Source organism: Alexandromys fortis, unplaced genomic scaffold, assembly GCF_014885135.2.
Source record: "Alexandromys fortis isolate MF-2015 unplaced genomic scaffold, M_Fortis_MF-2015_v1.1 scaffold_86, whole genome shotgun sequence".
In the NCBI taxonomy this organism is placed as follows: Eukaryota; Metazoa; Chordata; class Mammalia; order Rodentia; family Cricetidae; genus Alexandromys; species Alexandromys fortis.
Window position 1 is genome coordinate 4,629,721 of NW_026067965.1, and position 17,101 is coordinate 4,646,821.

The window sequence follows — 17,101 nt, forward strand, 5'->3', positions numbered from 1 at the left end:
TATATATTCTTGCGGTTCATGTGAAATCAATATCGCTTTATTTTGATTTCTTTGTCTCAGAGCCTGAAGCTATTTTGGGAGGGAAGCAGAAAAATTGAAAACTGTTTGATTATGAAGGCAGTTTCACCCTAATACAGCCCAGATTTTTATCGCGGGAGGAAAGAGCAGCTGCACCGCTCCTTCTCAGCAGTAACCATCACGTCCAGCTTGAGCGCTCCCAGGTGTCTCGGGAGTTTTGTCTGGAGTAGTGTCTTGTTTGCATGAGGAGCTGCCTATGGAAAACACAAGTCATCTGTGACCTCCTTCCTCTCCTTCTCTCTCTACCCACATCCTGCCTGGCTTCGGACTTGTCTTGACTAGGCCGACAAAGGAATGAGGAAAGAATGGACACGCAGACGTACACAGAAAAGCTGGGATTGGGTGGCCGGCGCTCACTCAGGTGGCGCAGGATCGACCACTCGCTAACCTGGAACCTCAGCGTTTTACTATGCGCCCGCCGGGCCGGGCGAGGGGGTTAGGGCAGGCAGGCGAGCAGTCCCAGATCGCGTTTTTTCTGGCAGGAGGAAGTTGCGGTTGCTGGTTTTTGGCACACACTGCCAACACTTGCACTTGGAGCGGGAGGCTTTCCCATCATCCCCTTTCAGCTTCACCCCAGGGGAAAGCGTCCGCACTCTCCTGGGACTGAGGCATAGGGTGGGGGTGGGGATGTGTGGAGGTGTGAGGTGTCGTCTCATGGGTCTGAAACATGGCTGGACCCTTATCAAGCAATATATTCATGACTTTATACTCTTAATTTACTGCTTCTTTCTTCGAGACAAGGTGTCATGTGACCCAGGTTGGCTGTGTACTTGCTGTGTACCCAAGGATGACCTCCTGCCTCTGCCTCTGCCTCTGGAGCAGGATTACTGCTGTGGACACCACGGTCCATTTAGTCAGCGCTGGGAATTGGTCCCTGGGCTTAGGACATGTTAGGCAAGCCCTCAACCAACTGAGTACATGCTCAGTACTTTTATAGCCTCTTATTTTTGCAATAAAAATTCTTACTATAATACTTTGCCTCACTCCAACATCGCCAATAAATAAATAAATAAATAAATAAATAAATAAATAAATATTCCAGCACTAAAAGGGGCGGGGTGCTAGGGATAAAATTCATACCCTTCAGAGGTGTTTGTTTAGCATATGCAAGGCCCTGGGTTTGATCTTTACCAAAATATAAAATAATAAATAATTAAATAGATGAAGTACCAGTATTTGGGCTGTTAAGATGGGTAAAAGGGTCTGCCACCAATTTTGATGAGTTCGATCCCCAGAACCTCCTTATTGGAAGGAGGGACCCAACTCCTGAAAGTTGTCCTCAGACCTCAGCCAGTGTGCCATGGCATGAGGGTGTCCCTTCTCCCAAATAAATAATACATAAATAAAGTAAGGAGGTATAATTTAAAAAGAGAGATTTGTGTTTAGTAATCTTGTGTCCTGCAGCCTCGGTCACAACATCCGTGAACTTTCATAGTTACTTTTTGTGTGTGAATTCTCTAGAATTTTCTAGATAGAAGATCACGTGATCCATGAATAGCCATAGGGGTAATTTTACTTCCTTCTTCTCTGTCTGGATATATTTTCTGGTTCTTACCTGATTGTCCAGGTTCCCATCTCTTTTATCACTTTAGAGGAAGTGGCTGAGCAGAAACCCTCGTTTTTGTTCCTGGCCTTACCCACTTAGTGATGGTATCAGCTGTGTTTGTTTATGGACACCTAGGACCTTTGAGGAAGTTTCCTTTACTCCCAGGGTGTTGAGGGCTTTGTCATGGAGTGTTGTTGACTATTGCTGGTGCTTTCCCTTTGCCTGGTGAGGTTTTGTCCGTGTGGAGCAGAACCTTGATTTTAAAGATTTATGTTTATTTTATGTGTACCAGTGCATGCATTTCCCTCAGAGGCCAGTAGATGGTGTTGGATCCCCTGGAACTGGGGTTACAGATGGCTGTGAGCCAACTTGTGGGTGCTGGGAGTTGAACCCTGGTCCTCTGCAAGAACCACTGATGCTAGTAACAGCTGAGCCACCTCTCCAGGCCCCCACCTCTTCCTCGTCTTCCTCCTCCTCCTCCTCTTCTTCATCAGTTGAAGAGTTTATTTTTGTGTCCTCAGTACAGTATCTTGTTGGTGGCCTTATGACAGCCACCGTGTAACCTTCTGTGCTCAGTGCTGAACCAGGCTTGGACTTTCAGTCCTAAGCAGTCTTCCTTGATGTTGCGTTCCTGTTCTCTCGCCAGTTTACATTTGCCATCTTATTTTAAAGTTGTTTTACATTTGCATGCAGCCAAATGCACTTTTTGGTGCACAGTTCTATAAGATTTTCCCCTCTTTGGGAGGAATAATATTATCACACTGTTTCTGCATTCCCATTCCTCTCTCCAAACACTTCCATATATTTCTCCTCATTCTTTTTCAAAACCATGGCCTCTTTTCTTATTAATTGCTGGTGTGTGTGTGTGTGTGTGTGTCCCTAGCTATAACCTGCTCCGTCTGTATAATGCTACTCGTGTGTGTGTTTTCAGGGCTGATCGTTTGGTCCTAGATAACCAATTGCTCTGTTCTTCCCTGGCGATGACTATTTCTTTCACGCCAGAATCTCCGAGTGGTCTGTAGTTCTCTGTGTAGGGCTGAAGCGTCCTGGGCTTTCCCCGGTCCACTTTGGCATGTCGCTTGGTGTTGTTCTTGTTCAGCTCATGTTTAAGGCATTCACATTGGTGAGATTTTTATGCATGTAGCTTCTGACACTATTAGGAGACACAATCTCACAGCCAACTCCCCAGTCCTCTGGCTCTAACCACCTTTACACACACACACACACACATATAACACACACACACACACACCGCTTCTAAAATGTTCCCTGAGCCTTAGGTGTGAGGGTGTATCATAGTTGTATCCATTAGACTCCTCAACTCTGCATTGTAATCGGTTATGGTTTTCTGTAGTGACCTCCATCTGTTGCAAAGCAAAGTTTCATTGATAAGGGGCTACACTAATCTGTGGGTATAAGGACAAATATTTAGAATGCAATTAGGGATTTTGCTGGTCGAGTAAAGCGGTGGTTGTAAGCTCTCCTCCAAGGCCCACGGCTTGTCTAGAACTCAGTGGTTGGCTGTGTTTTCAGTACCAGGCATGGTTTACCTCTTGTCGACTGGGTCTTAAGTCCAATTAGAGAACTGCTGGTTACCACTAAGGTATGCGTGCCGCTCCTGCACCTGTAGGGTTTTCACATCATGCTGGTCATTGTTGTGGTTCCTAGGGATCGCAGCCGAGTAGGACTGTTGGCTGCTTCCCTTTTTTTCAAGCTTGCATGGTGTCTGCTGATAAACCTTGGGGAGGAGGTATTCCTCTCTTCCTGAAGTGCATGGTGTCTTCAGCAATAGAGACTTACTTCATTCTCTCCTGTTTTTTTGACACAGGGTCTCATGTAGCCTAGGCTGACCTCAGACTTGCTATATAGCCAAGGATGGTCTTAAACTCCTGATCGACCTGTCCCCACCTCTGAGTGCTGGGACTACAGATGTGCACCTAACTACCGGGCTTCTTTCTGAACAGTTTTAAGAAGGAGCTCCTAATGGGAACAGGTCCCACCTAGATCTGTCTGCAGCTTGTATGGGAGCTGTGTGGCTGATCCTCGTTTTCCACTTTACTGCCCTGACTAGAATACTACTACTAAAATACTTGTGTGTAAACAGATTGTGCGTGCATGGGATACAAATACAGAATCCACGGCGGATTTCTTTCCCCTTGTCAGCCCCATTTCCTTGCAATCGTGCGCCTGCTGGGGACAAGGCTGTTCCTTCTACTTGTTACCAAGATCTTCGAGCCCACACATCCTAAGATTTTACATAGTTTTTTAGTTATTATTTTTTAGTTATTATTATTTTGAGGCAGGGTTTCCCATAGCCCAAGTTGGATTTCTAACTCCTTGTCTAGCTGAGGAGACTTTGAACCCCTGGTCCACTGTTCTCCGCCTCCCAGGTGTAGGGATTACAGGCCAGAAACTTTATTAAACTTTATTGTATTGTTAGTATTATCATCACCAGTGTGTGTAGGTATGTGGACACACATGTGCCACTGTATGGATGTGACAATCAGAAGACAGCTTTGTGGAGTCTGGCTCTCTGCTTCTGTCTGCTTTCCCAAGGGTTTCTGGGGGATTGGACTGAGACTGTTAGGTTTGCTCAGCGCATGCTTTAGCCCCCTGAGCCATGTTCTCAGCTAGATCTGTCTGTCTGTCCGTCTGTCCATCTGTCTTGTCCGTCCGTCTGTCCGTCCATCCATCCATCTATTTTACTTTGAGACAGGGTCTCACTCTGTTGTTCACGGTAGCTAAGGGCTCACTATATAGTCCAATCTGGCCTTGGGCTTTCTACAGTTCTCCTGTCTCAGCTTCCAGAGTGCTGGTATTATAGGCTTGAACAACCATACCCAGTTGAAATCCTAATACATTTCCTATTTGGAACTTTAACACAAGTTTGCCAATTCCTTTTATTCTTCTTGATCTTTGCATGGTTTATAAAGATGTTATGAAGTTATAGCATAGTCTCATTTTGCACGCATGTGTTTCAAGTGTTTCTAATGGAATGGGTATCTCTGAGCCCTAGTGCTAGTCTTAAGGTGTTGCTATTTGTCATTTTGAAAGATATTACCAAATAAAGAAGCTCAGCTGGCTTCTGCTCTGTCCAAGGGCTCATGCCTCAGCCTGCTGCCCCAGAGCCTCATTGTTAACAACTTGACACTTGCCGATCTGATAAAGGAAACACAGTACTCAATTGTAGTCTGAATTTGCTGTCCTCTGATTACGAGTAAGCATTAGCATTTTTAGTCTAAACGGCTTTTGTTTTTTAATTAATTGATCAATTAAACAAACAAATGAATTTGGAAACAGGGTCCCATTCTGTAGCTCAGAATAACCTGGAACTCACTATGGAGACCACACTGGCGTCCGTCTGTCTGGTCCTGGTGTCTGATCCTCCTGATCCAGCTTTCCAAATACTGGGACTACAAGCATGAGCTATTACTCCCAGATTATTTTATTAATTTATCTTTCCTGGTTTGGGGATCGAATCCAGGGTCTCCAGGATGCTTAGAGAAGCACTACTCAATCACTGAGCTATCTTTTAAATTCCTGCTGAGCAATTTTCCCCTGTCCAGTCCATTCAAGAAGCGGGACTTGGCCTCTGGCTGAGAGCTGGCGGCAGGATGCTGGGCGTGGCTCGGCGGGAGGCTGAGGCACTGGACCCCCACTTCGGCCCTCCCTCTTCCCTCTGTGGTCTCGGAGCTCCTCCCAGTGTCCGCCTGGGGCTGGCCTGGGCGGAGCACGTGGGCCCGTGGGCGGAGCCGAGAGCCCGATTTATTCCAGCGCGAGAGAAGCGTTCGCAGGAGCCCGCTGGTCCCAGCACTAGTGCGCGTCTCTTTTCCCGCGTCCTGCGCAGCATGCAGCTCTCCGGTGCGCTAGCCGCGCTGTGCGGCGTGTTGCTCTGCGCCCCCGGCCTCTTCGCTGCGTCCGGTGAGTCTCCCGCGCCGCCCTTTGGGCCTCGCCCCTCTTCTGCCCGCCGCTCGGAAGTTCTCAGCGGCGCCCTCCCTCCACCCCTACTGTTGACAAACTTGAGCAAAGCCTAGGGGACCCGCGCTGGGGCTGCTCCTCGGTTGCAGAGGCGGACGATCTCAGCCTCTGCGCCCTTTGCGCTGGGACCTTGGAGCAGTGCTAGTGGCTTGCTCACTGGGCGGTGACCCTGGACACCCGGTGACAGCCCTGCCTCCCCCAGGGACGTAACTTACACATAACAAAGGAATCCGCTGCGTTGTGCCTCTTTACCGCGTCTATAGAAGGAGGCTACCGAACTGTGTTTACTCTCCAGTCCTTCCATTTGGGAGAGTCTAGGACTCTTCGTACGGATTCTTCTCCCACCAACTTTCCCCGCAACTCTCTCCCGAACCCTCTTGCCTGGAGAATCCAATGAACGTTTACGCCCCACTTGTTGGTGTTTGATCAGATAAGGGGAGAAAGGACTCCGGAGCCGGTGCGAGCGACTGGGCTGTAGGTGGGGGCTGATTAGGAATTTAGAAGAGGGCTTCCCCCCACCCGGCTGGCCTTGGTTGTCTGCTTAATCTCCCCTAGCCCTCCTCCCCCGCTCCAAGGTCCCCGGTAGACGTCTGGGCCTCCTGCAGGATGCTGCTGGGGAGTTCGTCTCGAGAAAGCAGTGCCTACGTGAGGCGCGGGTGAGCTCAGGGACTCCCCAAGCAGCCCCTCCATCGTTTTCTCATAGTAACGGGGCTGGCCGAAGCAGGAGAGGCCACAGCTCGGCCCAGCCCTCTTGTCTAGCACAGGATTTGACCTCTGGGATAGAGCTGAAGGCATTGAGTGCCTCCAGCTTCCACGAGCTGGGAACTCCTGGAAAGATGCTTGGATCTCCTGACCCTTCCCACCCCCTCTTTCCCACCGTCCTCACAACCTGCGCCCTGACCAAAAGGCCCAGAGGACAGTTCCAAAGCAGTACCCTGATATCCCATAAGATTTGTAGAGGGGCTAGCGTCTCCTGGTCTCACATGCAGCTCCGCCTGGACGGTTAAGACCAGACCGGCGTCTGCGGGCCACCTTCCACTTTGTTTTCTTCTCAGAAACCTTGATTTGAGCCCACGTGCAGCTGTAGGGAAGGCTGAAAGAGGGGCCTTTGTTGGGACGGGGTGCCTAGGCCTTGGCCAGTCCGGAGCTTCCACGTGAGGCTGTGCCGGTGCCCTTCCAGGTCAGAGGGGATTAACCTGCTATTTAAAGCCGGTGACTAATAGTTCTGCCACAGCGCCTTAGGATCCCCAGGCCCTTGCCGAGGTGGAGCTATGTGGGCTGGTGCTCATTAATGGTGTTGCCTGCCTCCAGCTGGGGAGCCCGAGCTCCCCTGGGCCTTGGGCTTTGGGGAGGGCCCCTTCTGCTTTGGATGGGCTACTGTGGGGAGGAGAAGAGATCTCTTAGGTTTGAGTCTAGAGCCAAATTTGGGGTCCAGTCCAGTCTAAGGTCGTGCAGGGGACCCTCTTCACAGTAAGCAGACTTGGGAGCTGTTCACTGGTTAGTGTCAGGGGACCCTGGAAAGATGGGAGGAAGGTGAACTTCAGAGGCAGGGTACCTCCAAGTCCCTTCCTGAGGGTGGAGATGGGGTGTGGGTTTACCAGCTGCTTGGCTAAGCTACATATAGTCCTTCAGATCACAGGCCAGGTGAGCTCAACCCCAGCCCACGCCACCTCTCCTGGGTTCTCCCCTTCCTGGTGGACAGTGCACATCGGTCACTCAGGGCTCTCCAAATGCCCTGGTGTCCCCTCCAGCCTTCCTTCACCTCCTCAGTCCATGCTCCCTAGAGTCTCTCAAATTCCCCAACTCCTGTTCTCTCTGCCCTAATGTGCTTCCTCACCATCCAACCTGTGGGCGTCGTCTGTGGCCACCAGACCTCCTACACTTCAGGGGCCTGTTAGCCTCTTGTGGGGTTTTCAGCCTTCCTCCTTTTCCAGCTTGGCTCTGGCTTCAGAGGGTGTGTGTGGCGTGGTAGAGAGGACAGTGACAGAGAGACACTTGCTAGCCAATGCTGGGGAGGCTTAAGGAAGTTTAAAAAGCTCTCTATTGATTGCAGCATATGGTCTAAACTTGTCACTCTTCCAGTCCCCCCAACCCCCAAATCTGGCCTAAGTCCAGTCACATCTGAACCATTCCCCAACCTAGCACGTTCTCAGTGTATCTCCTTCTCTCCAGAATGTTTTTTTCTCATTCACCAGCTTGTCATCCTTCCTAGTCTGTCTTTAAAAAACTGTTTGCATTATTGTCTGTGAGCCCGAGTATGTTGTATGTGCACTCCTTACATGTAGGAGCCCTCAGGGGTCGGAAGAGGCCATCAGATCCCCTGAAACAGACGTTAGAGGTGATTGGAAGTCATCATGTGGGTATTGGGAGCCAAACCAGGGTTTTCTGCTAGAGCTTAATCCTCCAGCCATCTCTCTAGCCCCCCCTTTAGTTTTAAAGATTCATCTTTATATTTTAAAGATTATGTCCAGCTGTCCCCGTGTGGGTCTGTGTGTGTGAGTACAGGTGGCTGAGAAGGCTGTAGCTTTTGGATCCCCAGGAGCTGGAGTTCTAGGCAGTTGTGAGCCGCCTAATGTGGGTGCTGGGATCCAGATCCCCAGAAAAATCAGTGAGTGCCCTTAACCTGAGCTGTTTCTCTAGTTCATGGTTTCCTTTTTCAGAGGTAGTTCTGGGGATTGAATCCAGGGCCTTGCATATGCTAAGCAGTTTCCCTAGTTCCTGGCTTGTTGAAGATAACAGTTAACTCCTGTCTCAGGAGTCCTGCGTGGGCATGTGGTGGTAGCTGGACTCCCAAGTGTTTACCAAATGACCATGTTTGGACTGCCTTTGCAGGTGACTTCTGTGACTCCAGCCAGTGCCTGAATGGTGGGACGTGCTTGTTGGGCCAAGACAATGACATCTACTGCCTCTGCCCCGAGGGCTTCACAGGCCTTGTGTGCAACGAGACTGAGAAAGGTACCTGCTTCCACGGCCGCCTCCCCTGTCACTTCCCAAGCAGGTAGCTGTTGTTCTCCAGTAGAACCCCCCAGCTGCTTGGGAAAGCCAGTGCTTCCAGTACTGGGGCAAGTTCATCTTCTCCGTGACTCTCTTGGGTCCAGGGTGACTGGGGTAGGGAAGAAAAGGGACTGGTATGGATGTATCGGATGAGGCTGGGTCACGTGCTGCTCGTTGGCCTGTTTGGCCCTTTTCTGACTACCTGTCCATCTCATCTGTCTCCTTGCTTCCAGGACCGTGCTCCCCAAACCCTTGCCACCATGACGGGAAATGCCAAGTGACTGAGGACACGCACCGAGGAGACATCTTCACTCAATACATCTGCCAGTGTCCTCTAGGCTACTCGGGCATCCACTGTGAGATCAGTGAGTACCAGGGGGTCTGTAGCTGGGCCCAGTCACTTGGGGCGAGATTGAGGAATGGGCCGAACGTCAGTGAGGATCCTTTTGTCCCTACCAGGTTTAAGGTCTAGCTTTCTGTCCTGGGACTTCAGGTCAGGGCCGGTGTCACTGTAGGTGGAATTAAAGTGTGTGGTGTCCCTGAGGTCACGGGAATGCCACTTCCTGAGTCCACGAGTCAGAGACATACAGTGTCAGAGTTAAATCTTGGAATGTCCCTACCAGTATAAGAAGAAACTGGCGTGCTCTTTAACTTGGAGCCCAGTGAATCAGGTTTGGACCCTGTGGTCTTCTTACTGGTCAGGGAGGAAGGGGTGGTCTGGGCAGGCTGGGTTGTTCTGTGTCATAGGAAGACTGGCTGAGCATAGGGGGAGGAGCTGACCCTGTCTGACCTGTTTGGCTATCCCCTGGGCCTCAGAATGGCCTGGGTGAGTGCCAGCTAACACTGTTGGCAGTAGTTCTCCGTGCTGCCCCCAACTCTGCCCAAAGCATAGCAGAACTTTCCTTAACCCTCAGTGTCCCATGGGAAGGGCTGTCTGTGTTCAGGCAATGGGAAGGAGGAAGGTCTGTGTATGAGTGTGAGTGTGTATGAGCTTGTGTGTGTGTGTGTGTGAGTGTGCGTGTGTTCCAGTTTCTAGCTAGCCAGGTCAGGCAGTGGACATCCTGGGGTTGGGGTAGGGGGGACAGGTGGCTTCTTCCCCTCCTTCAGGCAGGTATATGTTGGTCTCTGAGACTTGCTGACCTATGGAAAGAGGACAGCTGGGTCAGCTATGTGGGGGCTGGTCCCCAGGATCAGGGAATGTGGGTAGAGTGCCTGGCATGCCCCTGACTTAGGAGACAGAGTGACAGGCTGGACTAAAGCCAGATGAGGGGAGGGAGGGGGAGCTCTGGGTTGCTAAGGCAGATGGAGGCCTGGGTGGAGCCAGGTAAACATGCTAATTACCGGGTGGGCGCCGAGCTAACCATGGTGTACCTACGTGGGAATTAGCTATGCAGCCCTCTCTGGGCTGCCAGGTCTAGAGTTGGCTCTAGGCCGGATGGTGGCACCTGGAGCAGAGCAGAGTGTAGGTGGTGCCCACAGAGGCTGCAGGGCTGAGAGGCACAGAGCAATGTCACACTCCTGTTTGTTATACTGTCTGTGTGCCAGTGCCAAGGCTGACCCTTTGGGTCCCTTGTGGTGTGGAGATGGCGGGCGTAAGGTCCATCCGCAGGCTGACCTGGCCCAGATCTTGGGTGTCCAGCCCCATTTGATATCTTTCTCTGTAAGATTGGTAGTTCCTGCCCAGCATGAGCCTCCGCTGTTGTAACTTGTCCCTGGGTTCCCCTGGCTGCAGAAGCCCAGGCACCCACCCACCATGGATGTCCAGAGAGATGGAAAGGCCCTCTTGCCTACAGGCATGATCACTATCCTGAATTTCCGTTGCTAGTGGCGCAGAGGCAATGTGGCTGTGGCTGGGGATATGTTCACAGACGGGTGGGTGGGCGGGGGTTTGGTGGTCGGTTGTGCAAAGGATCTGGAAGAAAACAGAATGGTGTTCATTCTTTTCCCCCCAGAAAACTGCTGGTGGGAGTCTAGAAAGTACCATGTAGGGTCAGGGGTGATACCAGAAGCCTATCATTGGAGCTGAGGCAGGAGAAATCACAAGGCCAAGGCCAGCATGGGCAGCCGAGAGAGACCCTGTCTCAAAGCACTAAGGACTGGGGGTGTAGCTCAGCGGGGTAGAGCCCTTGCCCCGCATGCTCAGGCTTAATCTCTAGCACCATGCACACAAGAAGATGAAGATAAGACATCTTCAAAAGGCGTGGGGTACCTTTGCTGCCGGCCGCTGTCCGAGGCAGCTTCCCTCCCAATGCCACCCGTTGGGCCAGCCAGCGTTGGGCGTGCTGAGGAAGACGGCGCTTGGGTCTTTTCTCTTGCCAGTGAATGAGACCATCTACTACAACGTGGAAGACTACCTGTCCACCACAGCCATTCCCACCCCGGTCCCCAACCCTGATTTTTCCCGTGAGTCAACTCTGCTGACCCCTTCTCTCCTGGGCCTCCCATGCCATCTGCTCTTCCACTTGGTGTCGGTGTCCCTCGGTGTTATCTGCTCTGAGTGAGGGGCTGAGGTTCTCTCTGTCTCTAGGTCCTCATCGGAGGCCACACTTTCTTTTCCCTCTTGTTCTGTGGTCCTAGCTGGGCTCTGGAGCTTTGGATGAAGTCCCTGACGGTTGCTCTCTCTCTGCAGGTTGCACCTCGAAGCTGGGCATGGAAGGAGGCGCGATTGCTGACTCGCAGATTTCCGCCTCATCTGTGTATGTGGGTTTCATGGGCTTGCAGCGCTGGGGTCCAGAGCTGGCGCGTCTGTACCGCACAGGGATTGTCAATGCGTGGACAGCCAGCAACTATGACAGCAAGCCCTGGATCCAGGTAGGAAACTGACCCAGGGCAGAGCGATAGGGAAGATGGAGATGAATGTGGCTTCATCGGGGGCTTAGACCCTGATCCATGCAGGATGATGGGTGACCGACCATGACTGAAGTGTCAGTATATGGAGGGCAGCCTTGGGCCTGGAGCAGGCGAGCAGAGTGAGGAGAGTTGGTCTTTGGCGAAGGGGCTTGGGTACCCACATTCCTCTGGGGGTTCTTGATGCTCATGGCCTTTGTAGAGACAAACTCCAGAACCTCAGAGGAGAAAGCTAGCTCGTTGAAGGAGCTAGTGAGCTAGCCGGTTGGGTTTTGGGAGGAAAGAACAAGGATGATGAGGGGACCACCTTTCTGATCCGGGCTCCAGGTGAACCTTCTGCGGAAGATGCGGGTGTCAGGTGTGATGACGCAGGGTGCCAGCCGCGCAGGGAGGGCAGAATACCTAAAGACCTTCAAGGTGGCCTATAGCCTCGATGGACGCAAGTTCGAGTTTATCCAGGATGCCAGTGGATCCGGAGACAAGGTGGGTCTGAAGAGGGGGATACCGAAGTCCACACCCCAAGAGTCTGGCACTGACTGAGAAGCAAGGGCATCCTGAGTGATAGGGTTGAGGCGAATCTTCAAGTGCCCCTTGGTCCCTCGAAACGGGCAGACCCAGATTGTACTCATGTTCCCTGGTTACAGGATGTAACCTCACCCGCTAGATACAAACAGAGACTCAAAGAAGTGCCATGACTTGGTAAGGGTGGCGGTGGCGCTGGACTGCTCTCTGAACTTTTCAGGGTTGCAGTATACAGTTGTGAGATACAGTTACTAAGTGGGCACCATTTACAGCACAGATACCATCCAGGTCTGTCTGTCTGTCTGTCTGCCGGAAAATTGTTACCATGAAGTCTTTGGAGGATGTAAACAGAGGTGCCCTAGATAGCCCCGTGTGAACAGGGGTTTATACCTGGGCACGGGGATGACCCTGAGGAGGACAAAGCAAGGGCTGCAGGCTGAGTCTGTGTGGCCTCTGGGGGAGTATGTTCTTCCAGTCCTACGATGGCCTCTGGGCCTCTCGGGCCTGAAGAGGAAGAGGTTCGGGGCCCGGGCTGGCTAACCCGCTTCCTCCTCCAGTCCTACCCCTTTCCCTTCTAGGAGTTTTTGGGGAACACGGACAACAACAGCCTGAAGGTTAACATGTTCAGTCCCGCTCTGGAGGCGCAGTATATAAGGCTGTACCCCGTTTCATGCTACCGAGGCTGCACCCTCCGCTTCGAGCTCCTGGGCTGTGAGTTGCACGGTGAGTGCTGAGATGTGGCCCTTTCTGTCCCTACTTTGTGAGCTGCTGCGGGGAGGGGCTACTGTGGAGAGCACCCACAGAATCCTGGCCAGCTGTTCCTGCTCTGCGTGCGCTGTCTGCCAGTCCATTGCTCGGGGCATTTTGGATGGCCATTTCCCGTCTCAGTATTTCTGCTTATTTTGGTTCCTGGTGCTTCTAGAACAGGCAGTGAATTGCATGATTGCAGGGAATTGTTCTTTGTTGCTGTGTTTCCAGGGCCTCAGACATGTGGGTGCTTAGTAAATCTTTGATGAGGGATGGATGCATCAATGAAGGGACACCTAGATAGATATATTGTGTTCATCCAAGGTACCAGCTGGGACGTGTGAGCACAGTGCTTTCCCTTCAGGTGTCTGCCACCTGCATTGACCAGTCATGCAGGTGTTTCTAGGACCCTAGAGCTTGGCGTTTGGTGCTGGCTACAGATGTGGGGACCACAAAGGGACCACCAAGGGACGGGTTGCTGATGAGCCAGGGAGATTACCCTCTGGAGAGGTCTAGCTGACCCATACTGCCCTTTAGTTCAGGCCCACTGGTCTCTTTTGAAGCCTGTTTTTCTTTGCAGCCACAGTGCCACCTGCTGGCCACCAGGGGTAATTGTTGTGCTGACTCGCCTGGGCTGCAGAGCTCATATCTTTATAGCTGGGCTGGCATGCCCTGCTGTGCCAGCCCGGCTGTGCCTTCTTTCTCTGGCACTCTTTACTGTTTTTGTTTTTTTTTTTTTGAGAGACAGGGTCTTTTTACATAGCCTTGCCTGTCCTGGAACTCACTATGTAGAGCAGGCTGGCTTCAAATCCACAGAGATCCACCTGCTTCTGCCTCTCAGGTTCTGGGATTAAAGGCATGTGCCATTAAGTCCAGTCCCCCCCCCCCCCCCCCGTTTAAGTATGGATTTCAGCTAGTATGTTTCTATTACCAAACTTAGGGTCACAGTCTGTACCACAAGAAGTCAAACTTGGCTACCTGTCCTCAAGAAGCCAATTGAAACAGCCAAATTCATAGTAAAAAGTGGGAAGAGATTTATTCAGTGACCGTATGAGAGAAGATGGACAAAGACCCAGTGAGACCCTCAAGTCCATCTTTGGGGTCCTGAAGTGAGTTTAAAGTTTAAATAGAGGGCCAGGGACTTGCACGTCTAAGCAGCCTTGAGTCCTGGACCCGCCCACCATTGACTCATCATTGTCTGAACTTCTGTCTCATTCTGGTTTGACAAGCTGTTAGGATGTATAAAACCTTTTTCAGGAAGGCACACACTCCCGGCTCTCACGCCTTTTTCTTCTCCCAGCATGGGATTCCCGGGGAAGCTTGTTTTCCTTGGTGTCCATTCAGTAGCTGCTAGTCCGATGGTATCCTTTGTGTCAACAGTCCGATAGTTGGGTGGCCCCCCCTTTCTCTGTATCCCGACCTGTCAGCTGGAGATGGGGGCGTGTCCATGAGCACTGTCCATGTGGATGGGGTGAGGCCCAGGTGTCCTGGGAACCCACGAGGCTCCCCATAGCAGGGCTGTTATTTTTAGCAGACAGTATCTTTGGCGACTTAACTTTTATGTAGACATTTCACAATACAAGTGAGACCTTTGCTGGCTGCCTGGCCCCTGCCTTCTATAGGGAATGGCTCGGCACTCCCCTTCAGCATGGTTGGCAGGAAAATTGCAGGCGTCTAAGGGACAGTGAGGGAGCAGATTTCACAGATGGAAGTGTGGCTTTTCACTAACCGCCCCCCCCAACTCTTAACACATAGTTGTGGGGTGAGGATGCTGCCAGGTCTAGAGACACATCATCCTCCTGGGAATTTTACCTCCTGCTCAGCTCCTACCTGTTGGGCCATTCCTGAAAGTGACCCTGGGGGCAGAGTGAAGAAACAAAGGCCACTCTGGGGGTGGGGGGAGAGATACACACCAGCCAGCCAGAAATGTTGGGGTGCACCAAGGCCCTTCAGTGGATCTTATTTGGAAGGACGGACACAGAAAGCAGCCCTGAACTCACAGAAATTCCTGGGCCTCACTAGGAGTGTTTGCTGTGTGTTGCTGGATGGCCCCATACAGGACTTCACAGGTCGTGACATGGGGGTTGGTATCACATGTGGTGTGGTGGTCAGGATCACGTGTGTGAGATGTGGGCACGGTATGCAATGCCTCTCTGCTCAAGTCGCTCATGTATAGAGTGAAGTTGTTGGTAGCTACTTGTTCGGTGTGGTGTGTGGTGAAAGGGAGTCCGTGACAGCAGGGAGCACCCTGGCATGGGAGGTGTCTTACTCTCCTGTGTTCAGAGAGCAAAGGAGGGAGGGGGCCAGGTCAGGAGGTCTCGGGTGATCTTCTAGGTGCAAGTTGGGGTGGGGGTTGGGACAGAGTCACAGTGGGGTGCAAGCGTGGGTTAGACCTCGGTTGGCCTTGGAAGGCAGGAAGGACTTTCTTAGTCCATGAAGATGCCCAGCTGGGCATGATTACCTCATCCCAGCTGTTTGGGAAACTGAGGCCAAGAATCTTTTGGGTTTTCTAAATAGGGTTTCCCCGTGTAGCCCCGGCTTGTCCTGGAAACTGGAGGATCTCTTGAACCTAGGAGTTCAAAGGCCATTCTGGGTAACACAGCTAGACCCAGCTCAAAAGACAAAACCAGAAGCTGGGTTGTCACTACTCCGTAAGAGTGCTTAGAAGAATCCTGTGGGTTCTGTCTCCAGCACCGTGTAACCTGGATGTGGTAGTGTGTGTCTGTGATTCCCTCACGCAGGAGGTGTAGGTGAGGGTCAGATGTTTAAGGTCATCCTTGACTGCAGAGTGAGTTTAAGCCAACCAAACCAAACCCAAAGTAAACCAAAATAAACCCTGCTAAGGAACCACAGCCCTTTCTCCCTTATCGTCTTGTACCTACGTGTACTTGTGACCATCCCTTTTGCCCACAGGATGTTCTGAGCCCCTGGGCCTGAAGAACAACACAATTCCCGACAGCCAGATAACAGCCTCCAGCAGCTACAAGACTTGGAACCTGCGTGCCTTTGGCTGGTACCCCCACTTGGGGCGGCTGGACATGCAGGGCAAGATCAATGCCTGGACTGCCCAGAGCAACAGCAACAAGGAGTGGCTGCAGGTGGGAGTGGGTGGGGTTTGTGGCCTCTGCCCCGCCCCCTACTCTGCAAGGCATTTCCTGAAGAAATAGGCTTAACCGGCCATGTCCTAGTGTGCCTGCCTTTATACCTTTCTGAAGAGGCTCCAGGCTAGAACAGTGTTTTTCTGTAGGTTGACCTGGGCACCCAGAGGCAAGTGACGGGAATCATCACCCAGGGGGCCCGCGACTTTGGCCACATCCAGTATGTAGCATCCTACAAAGTGGCCCACAGTAACGACGGCGCGCAGTGGACTATATACGAGGAACATGGGACCAGCAAGGTGGGTATCCTGTCTTGCTGCAATTCCTGGGAGACTGTGGGGTTCTGAGGGGTGGGGAAGGGGGCTGACTACGGGGTACTCCTGACACCCCATTTGTTTTCAGGTCTTCCACGGCAACTCAGACAACAACTCACACAAGAAGAACATTTTTGAGACACCCTTCATGGCCCGCTATGTGCGCGTCCTTCCTGTGTCCTGGCATAACCGTATCACTCTGCGCCTGGAGCTGCTAGGCTGTTAGTGTTCAGTCCTTCTAGCTCAAACAACCAGAAGGACCAGAGGCCGAGTCCTCCCGCCCCTGCATTCCGGGGCCCTGCCTTCTTCCCGATTGTCCTGGAGCTGGAGGCAACAAGGGAGATGGGGTGCTAGACTTGCCCTTCACCTCCCCCCCCCCACCCCTGCAGCCCCCACAGGCCTCCCGCTAGCCCCTTTCCTCAGGCATTCTCGGGGAGTTGGATGGGTCTGAGATGCACAGGGAAGAAGAGTGAAGTCCAGATATGTGGACTATATCTCTACTGACTGCCCCAAGTCCCAGCCTCCCTGCCAGGGGTTGACTCAAGACTCGAGACTAAAGGGATCTCTGGTTCCACGCCCCTCTCTGCACATTCCCCCCATGTTCCATTCCAGGCCTCCAGGCGGAGGAGGCCCATGCCTGCTTGCTGCCCCTTGGATCACCCGATACTGTTACCTCCTGAGACCCCTGTGGACCCTTACTCTGGAGCCTCAGATGACAGGGGACTATGGTGGCCCTGGAGAGACAGGAGGGCTCTGATGGGTTGGCTAGCTGGCTTTGGGGCCCCCTGCTGGCTTGCTACTCAACTTAATAGGCTGATTCCAAAATACATTTGTGTTCTCCACTGGAACTTTGTGCTTCCTCATTGCCCTGCCCAAGCCAGACTGCCTGGGGCTGATTTCCATCCCCCCATCCAGTCCTCTGGTGCCCAGTACGCCTGTGTCGCTTGCCAGACTGGTGATAGCTTAAGAGGACAAGG

The 17,101-nt window shown here is 52.2% G+C and overlaps 1 protein-coding gene across 2 annotated transcripts; it reads left to right on the forward strand.

Annotated features, from left to right (window-relative positions):
• Positions 1 to 5,378: 5,378 nt before the first annotated feature.
• Mfge8 (milk fat globule EGF and factor V/VIII domain containing) lies at positions 5,379 to 16,972 on the forward strand. 2 transcript variants are annotated; one of them, XM_050154008.1, is made up of 10 exons: positions 5,379 to 5,545; positions 8,435 to 8,557; positions 8,830 to 8,961; positions 10,916 to 10,999; positions 11,226 to 11,407; positions 11,771 to 11,926; positions 12,544 to 12,688; positions 15,626 to 15,810; positions 15,960 to 16,109; positions 16,213 to 16,972. In XM_050154008.1, exons 1-10 carry the CDS (start codon positions 5,473 to 5,475, stop codon positions 16,348 to 16,350), a joined length of 1,368 nt encoding a protein of 455 aa, XP_050009965.1. In that variant the 5' UTR covers positions 5,379 to 5,472; the 3' UTR covers positions 16,351 to 16,972. The 2 variants fall into 2 exon arrangements, with proteins under 2 accessions (XP_050009965.1, XP_050009966.1); XM_050154009.1 differs by lacking the exon at positions 10,916 to 10,999.
• The last annotated feature ends 129 nt before the right edge of the window (positions 16,973 to 17,101 follow it).

Coding starts and splice junctions, on each gene's coding strand:
- Mfge8 (XM_050154008.1), top strand. CDS start 5,473: ATGCAGCTCTCCGGTGCGCTAGCCGCGCTGTGCGGCGTGTTGCTCTGC. Junction 11,927..12,543: donor CCAGTGGATCCGGAGACAAG/GTGGGTCTGAAG, acceptor TTTCCCTTCTAG/GAGTTTTTGGGGAACACGGA. Junction 12,689..15,625: donor CCTGGGCTGTGAGTTGCACG/GTGAGTGCTGAG, acceptor TTTTGCCCACAG/GATGTTCTGAGCCCCTGGGC.